The following is a 10981-nucleotide window of genomic DNA, read 5'->3' as shown; positions in this document are numbered from 1 at the left end:
TTAAATAATGGGAATAAGCAGCAGCCCGAGGATAGACAACAACTACATGGAAGGGGGGATGTGGTGTGTGCGGCTGCTGAGCTGATCACAAACAACAAAGCTTCCCATTCTTAAAAATGCATGACACGCTGGAGAGTAAAATTCACATTGATTAAAAGACACCCTGGAGGTGTTGTGGTGAGTGGAGCGCCTCCCCTGCAGGAATGAAAGTTCCTCCTCGGTGGAGACCGAAGCCTCTCCGCTGACGAGCAGTACACCAGAAAGCGTGCGTCAGCCACTGCCTCGGTTCTGCTTCCACTTCAGTTGGTCATAGTTCGTTTGGGGTGGTGGCAGGAAGGGCTGACTCGGGGGTGAGGAGAGGGAAGGAGGGAGGGAGGGAAGGAGGGAGGGAGGGAGGGGAGGCCTGGTGTGTGGTCACAGCTCGTAGTCAAACTTGTACTCTTGAGCCAGGTAGATCCTGCGGAAGATGAGCGCAGCCAGAGCCAGAGTGAGCACCACGATGAGGACGGCGGAGCCCGCGTGGCTTTCATCCTGAGGCTGACGGGGGGGCGCGGCGAAGGCCGGCCTGTTGGCCGCTTCTCTGCTGTCTCTCTGAGCCTGGTGGCTGTGCTGCTGGGTGCGACGCTGCCGGGGACTGAGAGGGCGACCGGTGCCGGGGGTTGTGTGGGGCGGGGATCCCTCAGCGGCGGGAGACGCCTCTGGCTGTGGAGGAGGACGGCAGTGAGAGTATCAGTGAGACAGAACCCGCATTTAGAGGGTGAAACAATTAGTCAACTACACTGTCCAGTGGATCTGACTGTGCTGCTTTCAGGTGGCGCTACAGCTCAGTCATGGCAACGTTGCACCTCTGATATCCACTGGAAACACAGCATCTGTTCTTCAGCAGCTGTATTTCTAGTACAGTTTAGAGTTAATTTGCTGACAGCTTCCGTGTACAAGTGTAATTACATTCTTGCAGCTCATTTAGATGTGTGCTATGTGGCTGTAAATGAACTTGGTTAGTGTTGAAGGGGTTTTCAAATGGCTCCACATGGACTCAAGTTTTCCATAATCCTCAGCTAATCAACTTCCTGCCTGAACAGTCACTGGCAGTGAGTGTAAGGCAGCGACCCATGACGTCGTCTTATCAACTAACTTCTTTCCTTCTCTGCTGCGCCGAGGCAGAACGAAGGACAAACACCAACACACCCTGTTTTCTTACATTAAACCTGGCCACAGTTTTATAGTGCGAGATAATGTACTCATCAGCTGTTGTAAGCAGTTCATTTGTAATAAAAGCCACCGAGTTTCAACAGAGGCAGGAGACGATCGATTCCCTTTCATTTCTGAACACTGACGACTCTCCGAGCGAGAGACGCAAGTCCCGAACCGGCTGACGAGCTCGGAAAAACAGGACAGCTGCTGGATCTGCCCGACGCCATCCAGTGGAGAAGACGGACAGACACATCTGGTCACTAAGTAAGTAAGCCGCACATCTGGCCAAGGTTAGTTACAACATCCTCTGTGAACACAGTAGTTCAGATATCTTCATTACTGGTTGTGATATAATTATAACTAAATTTAAACACTAATCATTTCACTAGAGTTTCCATTTATTTTGTTAATTCTAATTATGAATTATAAATCCAAAGTTTATGGTTAATCATTTATGAGACTCAATTTAAGAACGATGGAGGCCACTATTTTGTCTCCTTCCCCTCAGTCTCTGAGCTCTGCAGGCAGTTCCCTCCTCCTCATGGAAAACGGTAAATGGACTGCACTTATATTGCACTTTTCTAGTCTTATCAACCAATCAAAAGGCTTTATGATACACGCCACATTCACCCATTCACACACACATTCACATACACTGACAGAAAAGCCATCAGTCAGCCATCAGGGGCAGTTTGGGGTTCAGTATTTTGATGCTTCGACATGTGGAGGAGGAGCCGGGGGAACCAAACCCACGGACGACCTGCTCCACTACAGGTGGACTCCAATAAAGGTGTAGAAACGTCTCAGAGATAATCAAGAGAAATGGGAGGCACCTGAGCTAAATTGAAAGCGTCTGAATACTTCTGTCAATGTGATATTTCAGTTTTTTCATGATTATTGTTATTTTAGCAAAAATGTGCAACGTAACAACATGTGAAAAAAGTGAAGGGGGTCTGAATACTTTCTGAACGCACTGAAGAATTAAACCTGCAAGCAAATCTTTCCAAAATCAGTGCGAGGCATTTTTCCCCTTTTCTGTCCCTTCACAGAAATGATGTGTAATTCATGAACTTCCCGGATCAGCACAATTAAAAACTGCTATAGTATTAGAGTTAGTTAGAGAGAAAATTGCAACGCTCACGTCCATTTAAAGCGACCAGTGCAGACAGACTGGGTCCTCTGTGGTGGACGGGAGGCTGTGAGGAGGATGAATAACAAGTGAGCTGTGCCTCAGCTTTTTACATAGAAAACTGAAATTTCACCCAATTAGATAATGGCTGGAGGGATCCTGGAGAAACTGGGGGAGGCAATAAAAAGTACACAGTCTTCTTACATCCCTTGGTACAGCAGCATGGCAGTGTGGGATACGGTGGGACGGCCTGTCTCATTCTGGACAAATTCTAAGTCTTTTCTCTCCAACTTTCAGCGATAGACGGTGAGCCCTCTTCGGTTTTTCCCAAACTGGAACACGCCAATCTAAGTTCAGCCTCTGCTCCGCTCCTTCAGACCGTGGCTGCGATTCTGTGGGTGGCAACTAGCGCCAAAATCAATCCTCTCAGGCGTCCAGAGCTTTGCCCACATCATCAGAAGTGGTGGAAAGAGGCTGTGGAAACACAAGCTTTCGAGCTCCCGTGACACATTCACAATGATGTTAAGAGAGAGCGCTGATGTCTAGCTGCTTGATTTCACACACTAACAACAAACACAGCTGGCAGGGCGCTGCTGCACAGTCAGCATGCAGAATCACTTCCTTCCATACGAATTCAAAATGATTTCGGAGCTCAGTGGGCCGTCAGCAGGTGATGAAGCATGCCACCAATTAAAAGGAACAATGTGAAAGATGGGTAATTGACTACAGGCAGGCAGCACATAATCCTTTTGATTGTACACTGTGGAGACCTGGAGCACCCACGGCTCTGTCCAATGTTTAGGAGCTTAAATGGATTGAAAAACAAAATGCAGAATGCTACAGACACGTCTGTCTTTTAATTATGCCAAACATCAGGTGAAGGGGGCTGAGCGGGGCGAATGGAAACTCTCAATATGCCACACAACACTCCCTTTAAAATCGGCTATTCCCAAACCTTAACCGTTTTGTTTCCCCCCCTCCCTTTGGAAGAAGCATGTGAACTGACTGCATCTTTATCCTCCTGCAACATTACGGAGAAGAACGGGAAGAAAAGGAGAGGAACTGAATTCTATTCACAAACTTTATCAGGAACAACAGCTGCACGTTGCGTCACATGCCTGAAGTTCAACTTGAAGAGTAACTTCAAACTAGACTGAAAGGCAGCGTGCGGCACCACACCCAAATGTGATGTCACAGTGTACTGACACACACACACACACACACACACACACACCTGGGAGGACACTGTACATCACTGCAGCAAGGTGAGAAGTTAAATCAATGGAGGTTGGAAAAACACGATGTTAATCGGGCAATTTGAAGATTTATACGATCAGATCATATAAAATTTGTTGTCAAATATTTTTCTATACTACTTCTATACTTCTATATCTCTTTAATATCTCTGGTTGTATGAAGACATTACTGGCAATGCCGCAAACAAATGAACAGGTCTGTTTTATGGTGGTGTTGGATTTTTGTATTAATGTGATGATGTCTCGCTTTGACGTTTCATTTTCTGCACAAGCTGAGCATTTTACCCACAGTCTTTATTACCTTGGTGAATAAAATACTCTCATAATTGATAGAAATTACAAACCAAAATTGCTCAAGTTTTTAGACTGACTTCCTGATTTCCTCAGATTTTATTGTTTATTTTTATCCCTACTGGCAACAACTAGCGGAGTGGGCTGCAGCAACGATTTAAATGAATCCAGCAGAGTGAATAATTCAGGAGGTAAACTCAGCGGCTCCCAGCTGCATTTTAAACAACAAGAATATAACCTTGACAAAAATATATAATTATAATTAAGGTGACTAAGTGGTTACTGTCATATTTCTAGAATATGCAAGGTAATTGCTTTAGCATGATAAAATGAACTGAAATTGTAGATAGTAAAACATGTGAAAACAACAAAACAAATCATTTCTGATATTGTTGCAAGTCATTTTTTTTTTTTTTTTTTACATCATTTGAGGTTGATAAGCTACAAACACATAAAAACCAGAGGGACAGCCTCTTCTGTAGGTGGTGGGTTGGCCGTAGGCAGGTTATGTGCCGTCCTGTTTAACCCCAGAAAGGCACTACAACACCTACCTGTTCGGCCTGGGGCCAGTCAGCATCTTCCTGGCTGGCAGACGTGGAGGTGTCTCCCTGGGTGAGTGTGGAAGGTTTGCTCTCTGCTCCTCCGCTCTCGCTCGCCTGTCTGGATAAACTGGACTCCGCCTGCATCAACACACAGACAACTGCGCTCAACTCCTCGTCTACACTGTGCATTCCCCAGACAGCATTAAACAATGATAATAACAATAATAATATACTGTATTTTTTTTAATGAGCGTGTTAAACATTCAGGACTGGACTGTGGGCTCAAGAGAAACAGATGTGACTGGTTGTTACCATAAAGTAAAACATGTTAGAGTTTGCTTGTCTGTTTAAATGTGATCGTTAAGCTACTGTCAATGCAACTCATCCCCCCAACTGCAGATTTTATTCACATAGTTACACATAGTTTTTTTTTTTTTTTTACCTTGAAGTTGATTTGCTGAGCCAGTTCTTTGGCCTTGTGGTCCTCGGCGCTGGGGTGACTGTTGGGGGTCAGGGCCAGGAGGGCGGAGCGCATGGAGCAGCCACACGCCTCGCAGCAGAAGTCCTGGGACCTGCCGGAGAACAGGCGGTACATGGTGAGGTCATGCTGCTGCAAAGGCACCTCTCATTCTACGCTTTAACGTTCTGAGAGCATCTATATTTTTCTCTAAAATACATCACGCTACGTGGATGCAATGAAGTGGGATTGTGATTCCAGCTACACGTCTTATTCCACTATATTGCATTAGCCGCAACACCTTATTTTAAACACACAATATCACAACTTCGTGCTTCAAGATTCTACTGTTTTTCAACCTAGGTATTATTCTCCTCTTGGGCCACATTAACTTTTCTCTCACCACCTCTGTTGTAGAGATTTGGGATAGGTGCCTCCAGCAGAATAAGCACAGACCTGAGCAGGCAGAAGTTCCTGAGACTTTCCAAATAAACTTTAAACTTTCATAAATTATTTCAAATTCTTTTGTCTGTGTCTGACTGAAAGTTCACACAGAGATTTGCTCTTGGTGTTAGAAACTGTAGCTTAAGGATCTTTCTTCCAACTTTTTGGCTGTCCAATAGCATTTACCGCGTAGTACGAGCCTGTCACTTCCTGTCACTGGCTTGCCCCTAGTATATGTTGTTTTGTCAAAGTTGGAAAAATAACCCGGCATCACCACATAATTTGGGCAGTAATTTTACCATTTGCCTCCGTTTTCGCTTCCTAGTAAACTTCCTAAAGAGTTTACAACCAGTCCAGGTAGCACCTGCTAGGAGACGTTAACCTGCACTGATTAAATAGTTATATAATTTAAAAGCTGTTATCTCTGTCAAGTGACTTACAACAACACTGTCAGTATAGTCAACGTAGTTAAGTAGCTAGCTAGCTACGAGAGTGATGATGTCCCCACTCATAACACAAAACTCTTGGTGGTGATGGTTTCCCCCAACGGCTGGAAAAGACGTCAAGAGAACACAAGATCCATTTACCTCATTACTTTGGTAAATAAAATGTGTTTAATCACATTAAAAACTGGTTAAACTTACACCTTAATCTAAACCCAACTAACTTTAATCCTAAAAATCAAGTCCTACTCCTCAACCAGCCCCTTGAAAGAGAATTGATTTCCCAGAATATCTTGACTGTGTCAGTGTGAACATGAATGAACACACATACACAATTATTTTGGAGCAGTGAACTGGGCATCCAGTCAACAGTGTGTTTGATACAGAGCCCCAGTTTAGATTTGCTGGCTGACGTTGTAGAGTGTGCCGTGGTTGATATGAACAAAGAAAGAGAAACCAGACAAAGAACTCAGGCGTTTAAATGCATTTAAATGTCAAATCCCACAAAGTAAACAGCCCACGCAGAGGATGACTCACTAAGTTATCTGCCAAAGAAAAAAAAAAGTCCCGTCATCCGGTGCTTGGCCAGTGGTAATGCTGCACCATGATTATGACGTCTGAAAGATTTTTAGACTGAGCTGCCCATGAGTGCGTTTATGTCATTAGCTGTTAGAGCGTCTTCACCACCCGTGGCAGGTCCTTGCTAGGAGGTCAGGCTGTTGCACGCATCTTTAGGCCTCATGTCAGCCCTGGAGGTGGGGTTCAGTGCCATATTGCTAAGAGAAGGATCAACGCAGCTGCTTAGTGCAGTGATGTGGAAAAAATATAAAAATAATGCATCAAATAAAAGAGGTTTCTGCGGATTTGTCTTATAGAATCTAATCGTCTCTTGCAGCGGCTAATGGACTGATGTAAGAGCTGCAAAGAGGACTGTACAGCTCCTCAGGTTAAAGGTGGCATGGATAGATTTGGATACATCATGGTATTAAACGATCCAAATCACAGTCTTCCTCCGGAGCAAAAAATGGGAATTGGATCATATTCAAGTGAAGTTAAGATGTAGATGGGGAAGAAGCAGGGCTTATTAGGCATCCGGCATTTCACAAGGCACGGCAAGTGTTCTCTTATGCCTCCAGTCATCACGCCACTGGACTATGACAGCTTTAACAGGCAGTTTACGTCTCCTAAAGCGGACGCCACGCAGACAGGCTCCGTGGTTGTTTGATGGATGACCGTTAGAAGCCTTTTAGGCAACAAGCGCTGATCGTTGAGGAAAACACATCTCAGCACGGAGAGACGCTAAAACTGGTGATTTGGCTTGTAAAATCTGGGACGCATGCTGAGAGGACAGCAGCGAGTTTGACGATGTTGTGTCAATCACTGGTTCGTGAATCATTAAGTTTTAAGGCGTCGGTATTGTGACGCAGTGTGTTTGTTCATTTGAGTTAAATAAATAACTTTGTGACAGATGTATCTGTGTGTGTGGCCTCCCTTACTGTTCCCACCCCCGAGCCAAGTGGAAACAGCAGAGTGGGAAAATTTGTCTCTTTGGTAACTTTCCAAAAAGACAATCCACAACAATCGCGTGGGGAGGTCTAAGCGTAGTCAGGGTCTTCACTGTGTCCGTCGCTTTTTGTGTGTCTTAAAGTGTGTACTCTTGTATGATTGCTCCAGTCAAGATTACAATGATACATAAAAAAAAACAAAAAAAAAAAAAAAACACAGCTCTTGGAGAGAAATTGGGGAGGCAGCAGGATGCAGCCAGGAGGAGGTTGTGATAGCGGGCTTTTCCCCCGGGGCCTTCAAGAGTCGCCATTTGGAACAATTTTGCCCTCGGAGTCAGACTTGAAGCCATATCCATTACATTTAGACTGTCAGAATAGTGTGGGTCCCAAAGCAAGAGGTCTTCTCAAGAAAAAAAAAAAAAAAAATAGATGTACGGCTGTCAAGTAAAAAGTTGGACCTCAGATAAAGTTTGCTGCAACACAATGCAGTGGCCAATCAAAAATGTGCAAACGTATATTCACACAGCTACTATTTAATACTTGGTATAAGTTGTAAGATCCCGTTTCACAGAACAAACATGCAGAATGTTAAATATATAAAGTATGGAATGAGGATTTTTCCAAAACGCTCGATCCAAAGGCTTCTTTGAAAAAAATAAATAAATAAAAATTGCCCCTTGAGTTGAGTTGTCAAATATTAATGCATGCTGTGACAGCTGCCCCCCTCTGGCCCACCACAGGCCAGTCACACAAGTCTATGGCTAGACAATCATTTGCACAGCTTGAAGCAACAGAAAATGTTGGCACCCTGCTCCAGGGGATAGAGGAAAATGATTACTGCACTGAACTACTGTACCCAAAAAACACATTGCAACTTTACATAATTCAACTGACGGGTGGTGGAGACACCATTCGGGGATTATGGGAAATATACTTTGAGGGTGGGGATGTACACAAACTATTACAGAATACTATATCAGTGTATTCCTTCATATTCCCTTTCTGTAAAATACATATTTATTTTTGTTATTCTGATGTGATGTTATGATTTTTTTTTATATTAGACACCATCAGGAAAAAATGTTGGATTTGTTGAACTAAATTACCTCATTTGTAGCAGTAACAGTCAACTGAAAATGATCTTTTACCAAGTGTCCACATCAACCAGACCAGACCTCACCGTTAGTCCCGCCACATCTCAAGCTAGCCAACTCCGGTGGCAGTTTACTTGACAAACTCTGAAAACCTGCCGTGCCTTCGCCGACCGGCAGCTCTCACCGTCACCCGGGGCACAGAAACCGGAGATCAGGATCAGAAAAACTTTTACTGATCCTCGCAGAGAAATTGCTTTTATTATACAGCACGCCGTTAGGAAAGAGGAAGTAAAGAAGTAAAACGCCACTGTCGACCGCGAAGGCCGAAGCGAAATGCTCTGGCCTAGGGAGGATTTTCCCTTTGCGTCTCCAGCCGTGTCCGCCTTTACTGTCGCAACACAAAGCACCGCTCCTCTCGCTCCTGACTTCTTATTTTCATTACCGCCGCGCAATGAATCTTGGGATAGGTTGGGCCATGAAGGATCCATCAATCGGAGCCTTTTGTTGCCCAGGAAAAGAAGGCCGCGTTTCTCAGCTGCATTAGGGGCAGCCAGGTCGCGCCGCTGTACTGGAATCAGTTTTCAAATGCAGTCTCTCCGAGGGATGAAACACACACAGTTACTGATTGATTCCTTGCTAGGGCCGCGAGCTTGTCCATCTTATTGCCCAGTGACCTGATGTTGCCGACGACGACAGGAGGGAGATTCGCTCTCCTCCACCAGAGACCCATCTCTGTTTGCTTGACACTACGTTCCTGCTTCTACATCCTCTGTGCGTCCCCCTTGATTTCTGTGCGGGTGTCTGTTGTTGTGGCGGCGATGCTGGAGTTTCTGCACAGCGGTAGCGCGGCTGATTGATAGCATTCAAAAAGGTAGCTGAATGAAAGAAGTAACTACATGGTGAAGTCTCTTCACTAACCCCTAACCCTGGAGATGGCTCAGCTTAAATAAGTTACTGGGAAAAAACTATAACAAGTAAAAAAACTATAACAAGTATGACGACAGCAGAAACCTAAAAAGTTAGAAAAATAACAAAACAAGCAGGAGCCACTGCAACAGGCTGCACACACACACACACACACACACGCACACATGCACACACACACACACACACACACAAAAAAGAGAAGTGCTGCCTCAACCTTGGATTGAAAAAAAAAGAAGGGTTTCCATCAGGGAGATAAGCAGCCACGTATTTATAGCAAAGTGCGTCTTAGTGTCGATCTCATCTCCATGTGCTAATGAAACAGCCGGCTGATCAAGACCCCGCCTCATCTGCTAATAGAAGAGCGACTTTAGCTGGATTTTATCCTTCTCTGGCTTTGTACCATTTTCTCTTGGGGGGGAAATGCAGTGTGAAAAGAAGAGCAATGTGCCCATTCATGCTCCCTCCAGGGACCGGATATTTTGGCGATAATGAATTTGTCATCTTGCATTAGCAGGACCGGCTTGGGCGGGCTCCTTTCCCTTTGTGATTAAGCAGTTATTAGCGGGAGCCGTGTCCTCCGGGGGCTCAGGTGCTGATTACGTTCACATGCTCGTACGGTGTCGGTGCCACTGAACCGGCATCATGCGACGTGACGCCGGCACCGATATCATCATCTACCTGCGTGTTTGTTCGTCCCACTGGCAAGATCATATTATCTATATGATACACACTGTTCCACATGGCTCCACACATTTCCCTCATTATCATTCTCTATCCACAACACTGCACACGCTCTGCAGAGAGTAAACATTGGAAAGATTTTCATCTACCAAATCTTACTTTTTGGCAAGGGCCCTCCTCTCCTCTGGGGTATAATCAAGAGATCCTATCGCTCCTTCTCCTTTTGTTGGCATGAATCCGATGATAGCTATTAGGGCAGTTCGGACTGGAGAAGAAACAGACAGGAAGAGCAAATTAGAAAAATTAAAAACAGAACATGTTAAACATTGCTTGTTAAAACAGAGAAAGTTAAATTACATGACAGGTTGCACATGTCGTCATGTTCAGAACCCGGGTTACGTAAGTGGGAATGATGCTTTGTTTTGTGAGTGTAAGCCCGGATTTAGCCCCGGCGTCTGTGAGGACATCTACCATGAGTCTGTACTCACACATTCTCCAGCTGGCAGGAGACACGCTTTACAATATGGTCGAGGTCAGGGGTTTGTTTGTGTCTATGTTATGACTGGCTGTGTTTCATCTGTGCTCTGGTTGATCCAATATACTGAATGAAGCATCTGGAAACCCTTTATATCTGTCTTTGACGGATAAGCCTACATTGAAGGTTTTTCCGCGTTGCATTTTATCTTAATAACTATCAAACATCCACACTGACATTACATGCACTCTAGTATTCTGGGTTTGAATGTTAAAGGACCATTCCAGAGGTATCGCAGTGCATCGGTCCAGTAAATCCTGTCTGCTTAAAGCCATTTCACAATTAATGTGGCACTGTAATTTTTAAATGGGTTTTTTTCCCACTTTACAGGGGCTCATTCATTTCAGTTCTTTTTTTATCAACTCACACAGACTTACCCAACACAGCTAACGCCTCATAATGAAACACACATCAACACTGGTTTTTGTAAAAATGTAATTGTGTTAAAGACCTCCCTCTGATGAAAAATAAATAAACCTGAAA

General features: G+C 44.6%; 1 protein-coding gene across 1 annotated transcript in view; it reads right to left on the bottom strand.

Moving 5' to 3' along the window:
• Positions 1–392: 392 nt before the first annotated feature.
• ube2j1 (ubiquitin conjugating enzyme E2 J1) overlaps positions 393–10981 on the bottom strand; it is a 37592-nt gene continuing 27003 nt past the window's right edge. The window contains exons 5-8 of the mRNA XM_022737939.1: positions 10123–10228; positions 4855–4984; positions 4422–4550; positions 393–702 (exon numbers count right to left, since the gene is read on the bottom strand). Of these exons, the coding sequence (XP_022593660.1) occupies positions 415–702; positions 4422–4550; positions 4855–4984; positions 10123–10228 (653 nt within the window). The 3' untranslated portion in view covers positions 393–414. The remainder of the gene's footprint in view (positions 703–4421; positions 4551–4854; positions 4985–10122; positions 10229–10981) is intronic.

Source organism: Seriola dumerili, unplaced genomic scaffold (genome assembly GCF_002260705.1).
Source record: "Seriola dumerili isolate Sdu_G_001 unplaced genomic scaffold, Sdu_1.0 BDQW01000025.1, whole genome shotgun sequence".
Taxonomy (NCBI): Eukaryota; Metazoa; Chordata; class Actinopteri; order Carangiformes; family Carangidae; genus Seriola; species Seriola dumerili.
This window is presented reverse-complemented; position numbering and strand designations above follow the sequence as displayed.